General features: G+C 43.9%; 1 protein-coding gene across 8 annotated transcripts; it reads right to left on the reverse strand.

Annotated features, from left to right (window-relative positions):
- Positions 1 to 529: 529 nt before the first annotated feature.
- On the reverse strand, positions 530 to 9,835 carry LOC130377401 (uncharacterized). 8 transcript variants are annotated; one of them, XM_056584507.1, is made up of 9 exons: positions 9,569 to 9,835; positions 9,202 to 9,247; positions 7,845 to 7,876; positions 7,035 to 7,156; positions 4,338 to 4,723; positions 2,914 to 3,955; positions 2,502 to 2,657; positions 1,944 to 2,036; positions 530 to 1,834 (listed from the first exon to the last, which is right to left on the reverse strand). In XM_056584507.1, exons 6-9 carry the CDS (start codon positions 3,943 to 3,945, stop codon positions 1,508 to 1,510), a joined length of 1,608 nt encoding a protein of 535 aa, XP_056440482.1. In that variant the 5' UTR covers positions 3,946 to 3,955; positions 4,338 to 4,723; positions 7,035 to 7,156; positions 7,845 to 7,876; positions 9,202 to 9,247; positions 9,569 to 9,835; the 3' UTR covers positions 530 to 1,507. The 8 variants fall into 8 exon arrangements, 5 of the variants coding, with proteins under 5 accessions (XP_056440482.1, XP_056440485.1, XP_056440484.1 ...); XM_056584510.1 differs by lacking the exon at positions 7,035 to 7,156; XM_056584509.1 differs by lacking the exon at positions 4,338 to 4,723.
- Positions 9,836 to 17,625: the final 7,790 nt, after the last annotated feature.

Below are 17,625 nucleotides of genomic sequence, written 5' to 3' on the forward strand. Positions count from 1 at the left end.
CAGAAGCATCAGTCATCGACTCACCATCCAGTTGGTACGCGGAGGACCAGTGAGACACCGAGAGAAATAATCCAACACACCAGAGGGAAGTCCTGCAGGGCACAAGAAACACACTTCAGTATGTTGCCTACTGAATGGACATTCCCAGCGTGGAGACAAATGCACAAACGGACCAGGCGCGGTCCCAACACTGATAAAAATAAAGTGCTTGATCTACTTAAAAAAAGTAAGGCAACTTTTTGCATCATTTTATCCTGTAGATCAAACAAGAGTAGTCTTTGTATGTGCAACATTCATTTTGCAAGTAGTCAACTTACTTTTGCAGGTGATGTCAACTTACTTTTGCAAATAAAGTCAACTCAATGGTATTAAGTTGTCTTCACTTGCAAAAGTAAGTTGATGTTACTAGCAAAAGTAAGTCGATGTTACTAGCAAAAGTAAGTTGATGTTACTAGCAAAAGTAAGTTGATGTTACTAGCAAAAGTAAGTCGATGTTACTAGCAAAAGTAAGTTGATGTTACTAGCAAAAGTAAGTTGATGTTACTAGCAAAAGTAAGTTGATGTTACTAGCAAAAGTAAGTTGATGTTACTAGCAAAAGTAATGTTGTACATACAAAGACTACTCTTGTTTGATCTATGTGATAAAATGATGCAAAAAGTTGCCTTACTTTTTTAAAGTAGATAAAACATGATATATTTTTGTTATGATGATCTACTTAAATTAAGCATGAAGCATCAATCATCTATGTGTTGGTCAATCTGCCCAATATAATAATTGACATTTTGGCCTCATGGTGCTAGGAAAAAAATTACATAAGAACAAAATTAAGAGGGTGAACTCCCTTTAAATCATAAGTACACTCAGCAAATTGTGTGAGAGTTCCACTAGAGGAAAGGTCAAAGGGTCACCACAATCAAGAGGTCATAAGTCACCAAAATTGACATGTTTTATTGCTGACAAATTCTCACAAACAAGCAAACTCATGTCAATATATACTGCCAATGAACTGGGCAATAAATTAGTTTACAATGTCCTCCAAAACAAACATTAATTCTGTCTACCCTGAGGAAGCACTTTCAGGGATGAAACCCCACCGACAGCCTGACCTTAAAGGTTTGAACATCCTAAGCAAATGACAGTTACATTCAAAATCTGACCAATACATTGATAATGCAGAAAACACAGTACCTCACAAAATATAAAACTGTACAGAGTTTTCTGTGTAGATCTGCCTCCGGTAGCAGTACCTGAAAAGCTGCTTGAAAAATACACCTAAGGTCACTTACAATGACTCCCTTGAACTGAACTGATTTCTATCAGCCATTTAAAGTGCAGACATCTGACAAACATCTGAGCCGAGTTTACACAAAACTAATTTAAGCAGCATACACACGCTTAAAAATGTAACCCGAGGAAGTGCTTTTTGGAAAACCTGTGAAAGTGCAATGTATAACCAACAACGGTAAACCTTGACAAGAGGGAGCTTCAGCAATGTCTGTATGGCTTTTAGGCATGTAAACTGACCTTCAGATCGTGGACCTTGGAGGACACCTTTTGGTTGACATCCTCCAGCTCTAGAAAGATCTTCTGAAAAACCTCAAAGGTGTATTTCAGTTTGTTAGGGTACCTTAGTTCCAAGGCGTAGATGAGGCCCATCAGGTAGGTACAAGCATGTGCAACATCAGGGATACCAAAAAGGACCTCTGCTCCCTCGATGGCTATTCCAGCCTGCTTCTGGAGATCTCCATCTCTGGCTTTGCTGACCACAAAGATGTTGAGGACTTGTGTAGTAAGGGCCTCTTGTACAGTCCCAACATCGTCATCATCAAAAACCTGTAAAATACACCAGAAAAAATAAAACCCTCTTGTATATTAATGTGAAGGATGCATACAATATAGCTCTCTTGGTGCTCTTTCTTTCTTTTGAAACAGTTTTCTTTACCTTGTAGTCCTTGATTAGCTCCTCCGTCTTTTCACCAAGGTAGAGAATGAGGCCTCTGATCACAGCTTCTCTTCTGGACTCAATGCTGTTGTCCTACAAAAACAGAAATGAGATCATGTTAGGCACAGACATAACTGTTTAACTGTTGTAAACAGGGTTCAAAATGTTCAATTGATTCAAAGATTTCAAAACAAAAAGGGCACTAAGGCCAGTTAGGTGTCTATCGCTCCCGTTCGGAAATGTGGAGTCATATTCTGGGAGTGTGCCCCCCTTCTAAAATCCAAGAAAACAGAAAAGCCAACCGTGATGATGTAGCGACCACCGGCACTGCTGAGAACTTAAAAAAAAAAAAAATCTGACTCATTCCTTCATTCCGCGCGAAATTATGGTAATATTGCTATGGTGTTGAAAATGCTGTTAAGTGTATTATAGTAATGAACAAATTGAAATATATACAAAAAGGCTATTTATAATTTTTGGCCAGTAAAAAATCTTTCTGACCAGTAGATTTGAGCGAAAAAGTTACATTTGAACCCTGGTTGTACAGTAAGTACATGCCTCATTTAACATGTCAAGGGTCTCATCAAGTTTCTTCCCAACAGCGCCTCCCTTCCTCCTGTAGAGGCTCAACAGTCTGGGCGTGCATTGGTCCAACTTCCCCAGGAATGTGGACTGTAGTGGCTTCAGTGTGATCCTACGGAATTCCTCTTCGATCTGCAAAAGAGGTCAGAAGAGAGATAGAGAAATATCATGAAATACAGGGAAAAAAAGAATTACAGAAACACAGAAACAGATCAGAGGTAGAAAATTGACCCTAAGGCTACACTGAAAGCAACATTTAAGTGGTCATGCGTTTTGCAAGGAATGTTACACCAGAACAAGGCTGTAACTACCGCTGAGGTATTTTTTTTTCCAACCTAAATGATTGAATAAAATTAAGAAGACGACACAATTCAAACGTACAACATACCTGGGAAAGCTCAAACATGGCAGGCCATCGAGCTTTGAAGTCAATCACAGCGGGTTTATTGAGGATTACATCATTTCGACGTAATGAAAAGGTTTTCACCATCTTTTCATTGATGATTTTGGTGTTGTCTCTCTTCTTGTACTCATAGAGAAGCTCTACTCTCTCCTTTTCAAGGGTTTCATCAGTTTCACCTTGAGGATGTGGTGGGAGATAGTTTACCTCGGATTTCTTTGCTTTTTTCAAGCTTTTAGTTGGTGGTCCATCTGCAGCTGATTTTATCTTCCGACAGTTTACATTTAGTTCTGGTAATCCAAGGTGTTTCACCTTTGCTCTGAAATTGCCAACCTTGTATTTCAGGCTGTTCTGCCAACCATATATACCATTGGATGACACTGGGTCCCTCAAACACGGGTGTTTCATGACCAGGGCCTCAGCAACCTGCTCCCTTTGTGCTCGTGAAGGATAGGCAGTGTAGACAAAGATGCTGTCTGCTAGTTTGTCTAGAATATTGGGTTTTACTGAGGGGTTGCTGAGTAGGGTTCCATCCTTTCTGTAAGCTGCATTTGCAGCTTGTAGAATGAGCTCTGTGTCAAAGGAGAAGGTAGGAATCTCAAACTGAGCTGGCCAAGACGACGAACGAAGAGAGGAGGTGCTCTCTGGAGAAGTCAGAAGTATGGTATCACTGGATGGCTGGGAAGAACTGGAACGGACATCTTCTGATGACTCAGCGCAACTGCTATCAAAGCTCTCCTGGAGTCCTTTGGCATTCAAAGAATCTTCAAATGTTAGTGTGATCACTGGTGCAGTAAGAACCACCTTGATGGTGTCTTTGTCTTTTACTTCATTTGTTTCCAGGAGAGTGAAAAATTGACCATCAAATTCTTGGTCCTGGAACTGCAAACTAAAATCTTGTTCAATTTCAAATGTGTCCTGTACAATATGCTTCAATTCCTCCACGGTCGCCGGGATTCCGCAGGGCAAGGAAAGCTTGCGAATTTCCTCCTGTAGTATGACTCGAAGTCGGGCAGACATGTTGATTATTCTATAGGGGATGAGAGGAGACAGAAAAAAGGTTCTGTTGAATTTAGGCATACAAAAAATAAAATTACATCTCATTACAAAGGGATAAGTAAAACCCTATATCTCAACCCTCCTATTATGTTAGTTTCTCAGGAACAAAAATGTTGTTCGTGGGTTAGGGTTGGGGGGGGGGGAATAGGGAGAGGGTGTGTGTATCTGTGTGTGTGATAGAGAGATAGAGATAGTTAGATAGAGAGGTAGATGGATAGCGAGACAGATAAGATGACATATAGATGGACAGATAGATATTTGATTTGAAAATTATTTAAAATACTAACTAATGACAGTGGGTTGAATAGTTAGAAACAATTGAAAACATGTCAATATATACTGTATTTAATTACCTAATCTTGAATGGGAATGTGACGCTTCAAGGTGACAAATCGCCTTTGCTCAAAAGCATATGCTGCAAGAGGGTAGGAGTCTGTTAATTCCTGTTGCTCAAGGATTGTCACTTGTCTTGTGGATTCCAATTCAAATGCCCTAAGGTGCTCCCAGTACCAGGAATGAAGACACTTGACAGCAAATGCAAGCTGACCACGCATAACGAGGATTAGATTTAGTTCAACAAAGTCTGGAAGCCCTCCAGTTGATCCGTAGGGCAAGATCATTCCCACTGAGTAACAGGTGCCATAGCAAGTCACAGTATTGGTCACCTGAACACACGTCTCTCCAGGAAATTTTCTTTGCACTGCTTCCTGTATGTTTTCCTTGAGGACATCCACAGGCACTGTGGACAGATTTGAGACACTGAGGGCAGGTTTCAGTATGTCTGTGCCATGAAAATGGTAAGCCAGCATGAACTGATGTTTAACAGCCAGAGATAGTAAAATGTTCCGAAAACAGCTGGTATGTCGAACGACTCGCTTAAAGAAACTGTGCTTAGCTTCGAAGCGCATCGTCCACAGAGCTGCTAGCGGTCCAAAGGCCTTGATGAGCTGGGGATAATGCTCTAGAAAATGGTGCTTTGGCAGAAGTTTTGCCTCTGGAAAAACCTGAAGGTATCTATGCCTGTGCTCTGCTATTTTAATGTCAAGGTGTCTAATTGTTTCATCTGTGTGAACTGGAGAAACAACTAGTTCAACGATGTCTTTCAGATCCATTAGGAGATGCCATGCTGGTTCGCTCTCTGGGACTTTGAAACCAATGATGAGAGGAAGCAGGCGCAACAGGCACCAGTTTTCATGAGCGTTTCCTCCCACACTCCTTCGGGTGGCAAAGTTCAGCGGGACAGGCTGTGGGCTGTCAGTTTTGTCAGTCCACTTGTAGGGGAACTGTCTGATGAGGTCATTGACTTGAAATAAAGTGAAGTATTTTTTCTTAATCAGATCATTTAGGCACAGAGCCAACTCCCGAGGCACTATTCCCTCGAACAGGTCATGGAGCAAGTCTGGTGGATATCCTGACAAAACATGAAAATGTTGTAATTTATTAGTTAAGGGACACTGCCTTTTCACACCGAAGCAATGAGTGAGAGTGGGATTTTCTGAAGCTGTTTGAACATGAAGAGAATGTTCCTGCCTTGTTCTTGCTCGGAAGGATCCAGCTCTTACTTCTTTCTTCTGAAACTCGGAGAGCGCTCCCAAACAAAACCGGCAGACATGAGATCCAGAAAAACTTTCCACAAAGCCACCAATGGAATGGGCACCTAAATTGTCAGCTACTACACTAACTATTGTGCCTTTAATTTTTTTTCCAAGCGCAGGAATAAAGAGCCCTTCTTCTTCCAACTGGACAAGATCTTTTAAAAGTGGCTCAAGCACTGCCTCATAACCGTACTTCTTCACATCTGTAGCCTTGCAAAGCACAGCTAAATAAATTGACTTCAGTGTAGCACGAAACTGTGGTGGAATATTTGCCAATACCCAATACACTGCAGTAATTTTATGTTTTTTGCGGGATGTTCCCAGGGGATTGCACACCTCGAAATCGTCAATGTAGAGAAGTAGAGGAAGAGTTATGTTTTCAGTGGCTAAAAATGGATTTTCTTTAAAATGTGTTCCATCATGAAATGACTCATATCTGCCCTCGTGAGAAGTGTATGAAGAGTTGAAAGCTTTCTCCTGTATGTCACTCAGGCTTAATATCTGTGACAAAGACTGAAGAATGGGAACATATTGCAAGGTTCGACCTTCCTTCTTGTCAAGAATGTACTCAACAGGCTCAACTACATGAAATGTCTTCTTAAAGAACTCCCGTCTTTTGAAAGTTGTAGCTAGAGGACCATCAGATCTTAAAGCTGTGCTAATGGGGTTTGACTCACTCAACTGTTTGACTAAATCAGAGACTACTAAGTCATCAAGCACACAGTTATGTTTCCTTAAACATGAGTTTACACTTTTTCTTATGGCAGGACCTGACACCACAGAAGATAAAACCTGGAGCTCAGCTACTACTTCAGTAATGCACTTGCTTGGCACATTGTAAATGCTCTCTAATTTCAATAAAAGGTGGCCCAACTTCAGTTCAATTTCTTCTTCTTTCAATTCTTCAGGTTCATATTCTCCTGAACAGTCATGTGCTCTTGAACACTCGTACGCCTCAGAGCAATGTGCTTCAGCAATATCATCTGTACTATTTGACCGATCTATATACTTGTGTACAATTTGGGCTCGGAAGTCATTTGAAGAATGTGCTGAGTGTTTTCGGGATCTGTGTGATGCAAAGGTTCCAAACACATTTGTAGAAAAATCACATTCTCTGAAGACACAGTGCACAGTTTGATTTTTCCTAAGATGAACTGCAAGATGTTGGAAAAAATCCTTCTCAGTTGAGAAACTAGAACTGCAAAGTTCACAACTGAAACAAATCACTTCTGGTGTTGACTTGTTAGTTGGATGTTTCCTTGACAAATGTGATTTGAGGGTATTCCATGTTTTGAAGGAGCAGGGGCAATCAGCATGTAAACAGGGAAGAAATTCGCTGTGGTCGTGCCTTAACCTGTAGTGCCTCAAAAGTTCATTTGTTTCAGGGGCAGCATAGGTACAGATCTTGCAAATCCATCCCATTAAGAAAAAAATCCAGAGTTTAGATCCAAGTACCTTCAGGCTTGGATGGAAAGGGGTGGTCTCTTTGGAGGAGGTCAGGATAGGAGTCACCGGGGAGATTCAGTGAGACGCCAATTTAAGGACCCAGCTTCTGTGTAGTAGCAAAATCTCCCCGTCTGTTCTCAAAAGTAAAAAAGAAAAAGAAAAAAAGTATTTTTCACGACATCTTTGCGCTCATCTTAAAAGAAAACTGCACTCTGTCTTTAGAGTGTGTGTGTGAAAAGGTGATTTTTACACAAATGTATGGAACCTTTGCATCACACAAATCAGGCAACACGTTCTTAAGAGCGACTTTCTGGCACAAATTACACATGACCGTATGAACATCAGTCAAATATTACAGATGATATTGTTCTGATGCATATGAGAGTTCAGGACCATATGACTGTACAGGAGGGCGGAGGCTAAGAAATTGGAATTTAGGCCACCTTTAACCTGGTGATCAGGTAAGTTTATCTTTTATTCTGACAGCCTGCATCAAGATAATATACTGTAATTTTTCCCACAGGTAAACAGGTAAGTTTATCTTTTGCTACATTTTGGACTGGGCTGTCACAACAATTTTCTCAGTGAAAGGCCAACTGAATCTCTGCCCCCAATATGATAATTCTCTTTTTTTCGGACCTCCTAGCATGTCCGCTGTGTATAATGTATTTTTATTGTTTGTTGTTTTTTTTCTTGTATTCTATGGATATTGTAATTGACTATGTGCTAAATAAATCAAAATCAAATCAAAATAATCCATAAACTACTTGAAATAATCTAACATTTGCCCACTTTCCCCACAAAACTGTCTGTACATACCTTCATCCAGCGTGCTTGACACGATAAATCACCTGGTAAGGATACAATGACATAGTTAGTAACCTACCACTAAAGAAACAAAATCAAAATAAATAATTCATCTTTTAAATTACAGAACATTTGCAAACACTACAATTAACTACAATTTACAATACAATACAATCTACAATACAATACAATCTACAATACAATTAACCTAGTGTTTCTATATAGTGTAAATAATTGTATTTACACTATATAGAAACACTAGGTTAATGAGAATCATGCATCTCTATAAAGTCGGCTGACTATTTTCAGCTTTATAAAAAAATGCATTTCCGAGCTAATTCAAGAAGGATTGTAGTTTAGTTTAATCAATTTATTGAACATGAAAACAAAACATTGTAAATCATTTATTTAACTCAGAAAGTAGGAACATTTTCTCAACCCATTAATAAACACTTAATCTTTGGAAAAACATTGTTTTCACTGGGCAGGAAGACTATGACAAATTGTCATCTCAGTTCATCTCATGCTGCAGTTCACCCCGGACTGCACTGCACTGCACTGAGTCACACTGAGTTTGACGGTTGAACGCTGATTGGCTGTTACGTTACACATGTCACTCAGTGGCCACGCTGTTGAAGCTGATTGGCTGTCATCACTTGAAATTCGCGTCAAAGTTGAAATATTTTAACTCGAGCGAATTTGTCGCGCCACAAATCCTCGAAAACGCGCTCGCCTGTGCACGCCGAAATTGTGGCGCGACAAATCAAAATCTGTCGCCGGTTTTCTCTCGCGAAAGATTTGCGCGATACGCGTCTCTACGTTCACTTTGTATGGGATCTTGTCGCCCCGTCGCGTTTTGGTGTGATCGCACCTTTAGTGTTTCGTTTGGGTGGCATTGCTTGGTACAGGTATTTAGCCGAGTTTCTCCCCGTCATTTTGGTATGCTCCATGTTATGGCTAGTGAAGGGGGCTCGGCGCTGTCTATCACCTGCGGCTGTGCTCACTGCGTTTCAGCGGCTAACAAGCAGAGCTAACTGCCTACAGCCACCGCTGCGACCAAAAACCTCCACAAATTAACTCAAAAGCGCGGCCACCCACACGCAGACACCCACACGCAGACACCCACACGCAGACACACACGGGTGTTTATTTACGGCCGACTTGCATCTTAATCCCCTCGCTAATGGCTAACCCAGCACAGGTGTGTTCTATATGCTGCCGATAACACGGCACCCGGCGCCGTCTACATCCCTGCTTACTTCAAATTACAGCTTACGGTTATTTTACTTATACATTTCTAAAATAATATAAAACCTGAAGGACTTTAGTGTTTAACCAACTATATCACCAACATTAACTTTATTCTTACCGTAATCTTCAGTCTCCACGTTCTGGAACTTCTCCCCTCAACGGTCCTGAGACAAGCGGTTTGAACTAGTTTGCTACCCAGAATGCACCACACGGGGCGCAGTCGGAGCAGCGTAAATATAACGAACAAATTGTATGTTGTGTGGGTCTGCATAACAAGATTTGTTGAGCCACTTAGATAAAGCTTGTTAAGAAAAAAAATCGAAATGACTTGTATTTTGAACGAATGTAGACTAATTCACAACTTGATATATTCATGTTAAGAGACTAACTTAGTTTTTTTATGTTAATATCACTTACTTAATTATGTTACAATTACATAGTCCCAGATTTACTTTTTTCAGTGAACCGCCCGATGATTCTCTTACCGTAAAAACATCTTTGATGAGAATTAAAGTCCAGAAAAGGAGACGGGGTTCATGTGCGTTGAGGTCGGGGTTGTGGTGCCGAGGAGCCCGAGCGAGCTCTGCCTCTCCTGACTTATCTTTACGGGTTATTTGCGCTCTCCCTCTCTCACACACGCTCTCTCCCTCTCTCTCTCCTCCTGTATTGCTCTGCCTCTCTCTTTCACACACGCCCTCTCTCTCTCCCCCCCTCTCTCTCTCTCTCTCTCTACCGGTGACTCCGCGGAGACACACAAAGGCGTCTTTAGTGCGGCTCCACTTTGTAATCCGACCCCCCGTCTCTCGGTGTGTGTCCGTCAGGGCAGCAAACCTCCTCCCGTCAAATATTCCCACCGCTCTTGCAAATTAACACACTCCAGTCAAGTCCGCCTTGCTGCGGGTTTATGGGGTCGGTACCCGAGCCTCGCCTTTACAGCCCTTTAAATGTCCCCCGTGCAGCCTTGAACTGAACAGCAGTGAACGGAACTGGAGGTGAAATGCCAAGCATCGTTAAGGTTTGATATCGGGGATTTTTATCTGAAGTGTTCAACCATCCATCCATCAAATGCACCTTTTCTTTTAACATTTTTTCTTGCTGCTCTTACAACTTTCCCCTTATATTTATATTAATATTTAGTTCATTTTTTTCAAAATCCCTGACAGCCACTCTATATTATCACATACAGAAAGGGAAACCGGTTTTAATTCACATACTTAAATATATTTTTGCAATGGCCACACACACACACACACACACACACACACACACACACACACACACACACACACACACACACACACACACACACACACACACACACACACACACACACACACACACACACAGGTCTAAGGACTGGTGCCAGGGTGAGTGTGGGGGGGGGGGGGGGGGGGGGGAGAGATATGAATGTGTTTCGAGCCGCTGTCAGACAGCCTCCACAGATAGCGTCCCGCCACTGCCCGCAGGGACGTCATGTTGGAGGTCGTCACGGCGATAAGCCTTCCTCACTTGGCAAACAGGTCTTCATCACTTAGCAGACATGTTTGACTTTGTTTCACTGAAGTGGTTTGTTGTCTGTGACTAAAAAAGGATTTAGGGGAACACCCAAGACAAAGTGAGTAGGAAACAGGTGTGTGTGTGTGTGTGTGTGTGTGTGTGTGTGTGTGTGTGTGTGTGTGTGTGTGTGTGTGTGTGTGTGTGTGTGTGTGTGTGTGTGTGTGTGTGTGTGTGTGTGTGTGTGGCGTCTGTTTATTCCAGGTGTAGTATGACTAAGGGGCTTACCAAGGTCTAGTGTGAATCTTCCGTATTTGTCAGGTGATGACTTAATAGAAAAGAATATTCCAGACGAACTACCAAAAACATCTGTCCGTCTGTTTTGGTTGCGTGGCAGAGACAATTTTTCCACATTGTGAGAGTACATTCACTAGATTCACCGGCGCCATCGCAAATACCAGAAGACATCAACCAAAATCAGGCGTTCTCAACCGCCCAGTCTTTTTTCCAAAGTAAATAATTAAAAACACTTTGAAACACCTTCGAAGTAAAGAATAAAAAGAGAACACGTGTCTCTTGTTTTTATCTAAAAGAGGCAAGACTCCAACGGCAGCCATTGGGGTATATTTCCTGGAAGACGTTCCACAGAGGTTTACAAAGCTGTTGGGCAGGAGTTTCATCGACACAACACGCGGAAAACAAACCTAAAAACCGCTAGCAGCTTCACCGAAGAATCCCATGGCTCCCCAATGAAAGAAATACACGTCAATCACGTTCTGTCATGTCTGGTTCATCTACAAAGATACTGCTGTGTCTCAATTTAAGCACCATCACTCATACACCAAGGACAGCAGTTTACATTTGTTTTCTTAAATGTATAAAAATGCATTTCAAGTCAATCATTGAAGTTCCAGTTGTAGCATCCACTCATGTGAAGGGGTTGTATATACAATATGTTCTGTTGGATAACGATTGTTACATTATTTTTGTCTCAGAAATCAACCGAAATTCAATGTGAATTGATTCAAAACCGGAAGAGAGGTCACGACCTCGCCGTTTCACAGGCAGAACCGCGGGTGGGGGGGGGGGGGGAGGTCATGACTGACATGGACCCCCAACCCCCCAAGAGGGCAGCTGGGGTGAGCGGTGGCATTCTCAGGCTACCTGACAAAGCTGGGGGGGGCTTAAAGGTCAGTGGGGCAGGGGGGGGTGAGGGGTTAGGGGGTGTAGAACACATTCCTGGGCGTTAGGGGCGGCGGGGTCGTTTTAGGCCCAATCCCATTTCTACACCTTACCCCTTCCCCTTACCCTTGTTTTGAAGGGGTAAGGGGTAAGGGGTAAGGGGTAAGGGGAAGGGGTAAGGGGTAGAAATGGGATTGGGCCTTAAGCTACTGCTGCGACTGGTCTCAAAGGGGGTCGAGACCCGAACTGGAAATGTAAACAAGAGGAAAACCGCGTGGAGGCGTGTTCGATGGACGGGACAGCGACGCCGCGACAAAGACGCTACAACGGGGCGACAATGTCGTGACAGTTTGGGTCGGATGTCTGCAGCAGTGGACGAGCCAGAACGCCTTACAGCAAGGGTACGACACTACTCAAGTTCATCCACTTGTTCAAGTAAAGCTCTTTGTTTACCTTCTAATGAATCAGTCCTATTTTGTCGAGTTGTGTTTTGTTCACCAGCCATGTCGACGACCTCCCCATGAATCCCCGCAGATTCCCCGAAAGCAAAAACACACAAACAAACAGACACTGCGTAGCGCAACCCTGTGTATGTTTTGCCTCTGTTGCCATTTGAGGAGTCTTTTCCATCTGCCGCTGGTTTACAGGAGTGTGTATGTCTCTGAGAGACGGAGGATCTCCAGGAAGACGATGCTAACAGGCGGCGCCAACACTGGCACCCGCTGCTCCCTATTGACTCACTGTTTCCCACCAGTGCGTCTCTTCTGTGGACAGCGACATACTGGTTCGTCGCTGGTTGTGATGCTAGCTATGACGCAGGGAGTCCCAGGAGTTGATGATGTGATACTTGTTTTAATTTGTAATTAAGAGTATCCCTTCCCTGTAGTCCTACAGTTCGTTAGAAACTACTCTATTGGAAGGGACAAGACCTCTCTACGTACTGCAAGGGAACCGCCACTCTCACGGCCCGACCCAAAGATTACACCCGTGTATGCAAGAGACTGAAGAGAGTACTCTGAACATGGATGAAATACATAAAAAGTACTTTAAATGTAATATAAAGACATTGAAAAAACAGGAGGGATGGACTACAATCCTACAGCTAAACCTGACATAAACTGGTTGGGGTGCCTAACTCATAGCCGTAACTTTCTGGATCCAACTCAAAGTCCACAGTCAACCATTGGGCGTCCTTTAGCAAACTACCCCAACCTCTACCGGCTCCTCAAAGACATGTCAGTGAATTTACTTTGGATAAAAGCATCTGCTTGCTGACTAAAAGGTTACAAATGACTCCCTACCAAGTACGGCCATGTAAATGCAAGAGGATATGCTGAACATATAGTAGCCTACTATAAAGTTCTAAAACTTGCGTTGGACGAGCCGTCTCTCTGCAGCCAAAGCAAGCGTTTGCTGACCTCGGGGACTGTGTCGGTCGGTCAGGGAGGAATGGCCCAGCCATGCCCACCTCTGGCTGGGGAAGAAGCCCTCCATTGATGCCCCACCACAGGGTCTGGGCACACCGTGCACAGCGCGCCCCCTCCTTCGTCATACAGAGACTTAAAGGCTTAAAGGCTCATGTCCACATTGGACCGGTTCTGAATGTTTCGTTATTTACTCCCCTGCTCTGAAGGTCATAAAACTGTCTGATGACATAAAAGTGAGGCTGTTGCTTTAGGTAAGGGTTGACGCGACAACACCAACAACAATCACACAGATGACAAGTTTTGCATATTTAAACGATGTAACAATAATTGTGTGTGTTGTATCCATTCACTTTTGTGTGCGTGTGTGTGTGTGTGTGTGTGTGTGCGTCTCTCTCGCCCTCTCTCTCTCTCTCTCTTTTCCCGTGCGTCCTGACGAAGCTAAAATCGAAACAGTTCATTTACATATATTTCGCTCTCCGTTCTCCGATGAATGAAAACCCACGCAAATAGTAACCACGGCGATGTGGTCGGCTCCTTCCAGTCCACATTTCTCTCGGTAAACAAGGGAAACTTCCACCAAGCTTTTCCTCTCAGAGCCTTCTCCCCGACACACGATTTACACTTCTCCGCGTCCCAGGTCGGTATTCAGGGAGGGGCGAAGAGAGCGAGTTTCCCCTTCAGTGAGATGCAAATATTATACTGTACGTTGTCACCTTCATGGCTCGAAGACTTAAGACACAGGGCGGTTTGTGAAGGCCGGAGCGAAGGTTGTTATATTAAATTCACCTCATATCACTGGACTCGGTTATTTCAGCATTATTGATTTATTCATAGGTTTGTTTCAAGGGTGTTTTCTTACAGTAGACCTTGGTTTTTGATGTTGATAAAATGCCTAAATACATAGCAGCCTTTGCGAATTTTGCAAAGTTTCTTCCCTCCTCTTGCAGAAATGCTGAGCACTTCTAAGTAGCAGGGGGTGAGGCCACGTGATCCACGTTTAATTCAGCATTCAATCGTAATCAGAGCTTCAGAGAACCATCTAAACAAGGCAATCTCACACCAACCGCCTTAATCACACAAAATCCATACATTAGTTGTTTACGAGCACGTTTCCCTACTAAAACGTCACTCATCACATTGTTTATTTCTCGTTGAACGGGGGGGGGGGGGGGGGGATTCCCCTCGTGTCGACCGACGGGGGTGTGCTGACCCTCACGGTAAGGAAGGGGAATGAAGAGCTGATGTTTATACGCGAGGCAGCCATGATGGATCAATTACTGCTCTTTGCCTGAATTACAGGCTCGCCGAACAATGGAGGGCTGGTGGTGGGGGTGCTCAGGTCAAGTGTTTAAGTGCTTGAGTGCCAGACTGGCCAGATTTGAGGCTGAGGAAAACAAGGTAAATAGTGCTGATCATGCTTCATTTCATCCGCTCACATTGTTTTTAGTACCGCTTCTTGGCTGCTTCCACACATTGGACTGGATAGAGTTGCAAATAAATTGTTTGGAGTTATTTTCAAAAAAAATAAAAATATACCATTAAAACCATACATAGATGGAAAGCACATGTGCAGCACTACCATTGTCACCAAAACAACGAAAACATTGCCGTGCTAAGCCCAGAACCTTCCTACTATTCTCTCTGTTGTGAGCGGTATTTGGACAGGAAGGTGTCAGAAGGGGGGCTCGAGGGGGGGGGGCGTTGATTACAACTTAAAAGACAAAAACTTTTTGACACCTAAATCCTTTCTTTTGTATATACGACACCGGCCTGCAAAAATCACCCAAAGCAGCCTCAATGAAACCCTCTGGAGAGATCCTTTCATGGGCTGCAGGTGTGTGCGCGTGTACGTGCGAGCCTGATCCAAGGTTGTGTTGATGGGGTTTGACATGAGACCCGCCGACGTCCAAATTCTACATCTACTTGTAGTTTATCCTCCGATATATCCGACTGGGAGTCATCCAGGCTCTTAAATACATCCAGCGCTCCGGCTCTGAGAAGAGCCTGGCCAGAGTAGGAAACAACCTTACATTCAGTCCGACCTGGGTGGAGGAGAAGGTGGTGGAGATTGTAGAGGAGAAGGTGGAGGACGTGGTGGAGGAGATGGCGGTGGAGGAGACGATGGTTGTGGAGAAGGGGGAGGAGAAGGTGGTGGAGGAGAAGGTGGAAGGTGGAAGGAGATGGTGGAAGAGATGGCGGAGGAGATGGCGGAGGAGATGGTGGAGGAGATGGTGGAAGAGATGGCGGAGGAGATGGTGGAAGAGATGATGAAGGACATGGTGGAGCACCGTAGAAGAGTAATTCTGTTTCCACATTTGGAGAGAATGGGTCATTGGCCTTGCAACATGTGTACATGTGGAAAAAGGTGGAAATATGAACTACGGCTCAGGTTTGGATCTACCCTGTGGTCCCACGTCAACCCTGTCTTCACCGCCATGTCCACAGAGTCCCACGCGCCCACAAGAACCAAAAGAAAAATCACCTTCACTGACAGAATGTGAAACCTGGTCTTCAAGGAATACTTGCGTCATAGTACCATACATTCTCCATTTAGCGTCACATTTCAATCAGCGAACACATGCGTTATTTGAACCACAGGAAGAGAGGAGAGTGAGATACATCAGAAGGTAAAACGATCGCATCCTGAAAAACCACTCGAAGAGCTGCGCTCAGATCCGAGGCCTGAGCCTGCTTATAGCTTAACAGATTCAAGAACGCAAAGCTCCTCAACAACTAGCCGCATCGCCTCTGGGAACCTGCTCTCTCTTTGTTTTATTTCAAAGAGTGACGGATGCCAGGGTCTGCATTAGATCAGCGTCAGGCCGATCTCACCAGCTCCCTCACGGCGCTGAAGGGTTTCAGCACCGGTGCAGCTCGCAGTGTATGAAATAAATGTGATTATGTACCCGGGAAGAAGTTGGAAATACCGCACGAATCCCCCTAAAGGAAAACTCTCTTTGAACCAAAACTTGAGCGTTTTACCTCGGAGATGTAGGATAGAATTCTCAATAAAAGTATAAAAAAAACTCAAGGTTTTTCTGAAATATAAAAACGCAAGAACCCGAGCCCGTGGATGATGTAGCTTTGTAGATGAAATGGTTGTCTCATAAATTTCCCCTTGCTTATCAATAAAGCTTTATTGCCGACACCTGGTGCTGTGTCCATTAAGATACAAAACTGTATTAGACAAACCAGTATGAGATAAGCCAGGGATGTTCACCATCACTGGATGACAACCAGGGCGGGGTGTGATGTGCGGAAACCCAACCGCAGTCCTCCAAGATGAATTCCTTTGGGGGCCGTTATTAGACTCAGTCTAGGAAGCCAGCCCTTGCAATTCTGCATTCATATCCTAATTGAGAAATGTTTGGCAGTGAGATGATATTATTATGTTGGTAATGTTGTACAACACAATGCCCCCCCACACACACACACAATGCCCACACACACACACACACACACACACACACACACACACACACACACACACACACACACACACACACACACACACACACACACACACACACACACAATGTCCTGGAAGCAATCGTTTTCTTGAGACACTGGGGATAAGTGTTGAGCTAGCTTGAAAACACTTCCAAGTTCATGGTTGGCTAGCAGACTGGAGAAGACCACATGGAGTCCAAGGATCTGTCCTACGTGCTTCAACATGAGCATGAATGCACACACACATCCACACTCTTTGTATGACCCATGCTCAGACCACCAGGTCATCATGACCTTATTGTCCCTCTTTCTCTACCACAGAGGCGTCTAATGGCTTCATTGTTCATTGTTTGCACAGCAAATCCACCCCGCTGCCTCCTCTCGTCGACCATCTTCCTGCGGCCGTCACCACCGCTTTACCCCCCTACTTTATCTCTCTTCAGACCCAAGTCTAAGTAGTGCCTTGGCCCGAAGAGCATGAGGTAAGCCAATGACAATTTCATTGAAGCCCCCCCCTGCCAACCCAGCTCCTGCTTTCATCAGGGGTCTCCCGCCTCGAAAGGCAGGGGCGGCAGTTGAGGAGAAAAGGTCTTTGTGAGGAGAAGAAAGAGGATGCTTTACTCGAAGACAGATAAGTGACCACAGAGTCTTTTAGTCTTCGAGTTCCCTCTGAAAGATCCTGCAGTCGATGTTTATGTTAACACATACCGTGTTGTGTTTGAAAGGATGCTCTTTCTGGTTGGAAGTGGGATTACGTACTCAGAGACGCTGGATGGATGCAATCACGTATGCTCAGGGGTGATCAAGGTCTTCCCTCTGCATTCTCCATCATCATCATAACCGCTTCCACATGTCCTGTCCTCTGTAGTGCATCCACCTAATATTTTTCTTCAGACAAGAACAGAGGTGTCAACTATCGTGCGCACATATAAAGCCCTGACTGGAGGAAGGTGGAGGTCGACGTCACATGACTCTCAGATCATTCGCAC

Source organism: Gadus chalcogrammus, chromosome 23, assembly GCF_026213295.1.
Source record: "Gadus chalcogrammus isolate NIFS_2021 chromosome 23, NIFS_Gcha_1.0, whole genome shotgun sequence".
Taxonomy (NCBI): domain Eukaryota; kingdom Metazoa; phylum Chordata; class Actinopteri; order Gadiformes; family Gadidae; genus Gadus; species Gadus chalcogrammus.

Bases quoted from the DNA above. Each gene is read 5' to 3' on its own strand.
- LOC130377401 (XM_056584511.1), bottom strand. From the start codon at position 3,945: ATGTCTGCCCGACTTCGAGTCATACTACAGGAGGAAATTCGCAAGCTT. The intron at 2,658-2,913 runs GTATGTTGTACG...CCTCTTTTGCAG, and splicing joins CCATGTTTGAGCTTTCCCAG to ATCGAAGAGGAATTCCGTAG. The intron at 2,037-2,501 runs GCATGTACTTAC...CTGTTTTTGTAG, and splicing joins CCCTTGACATGTTAAATGAG to GACAACAGCATTGAGTCCAG.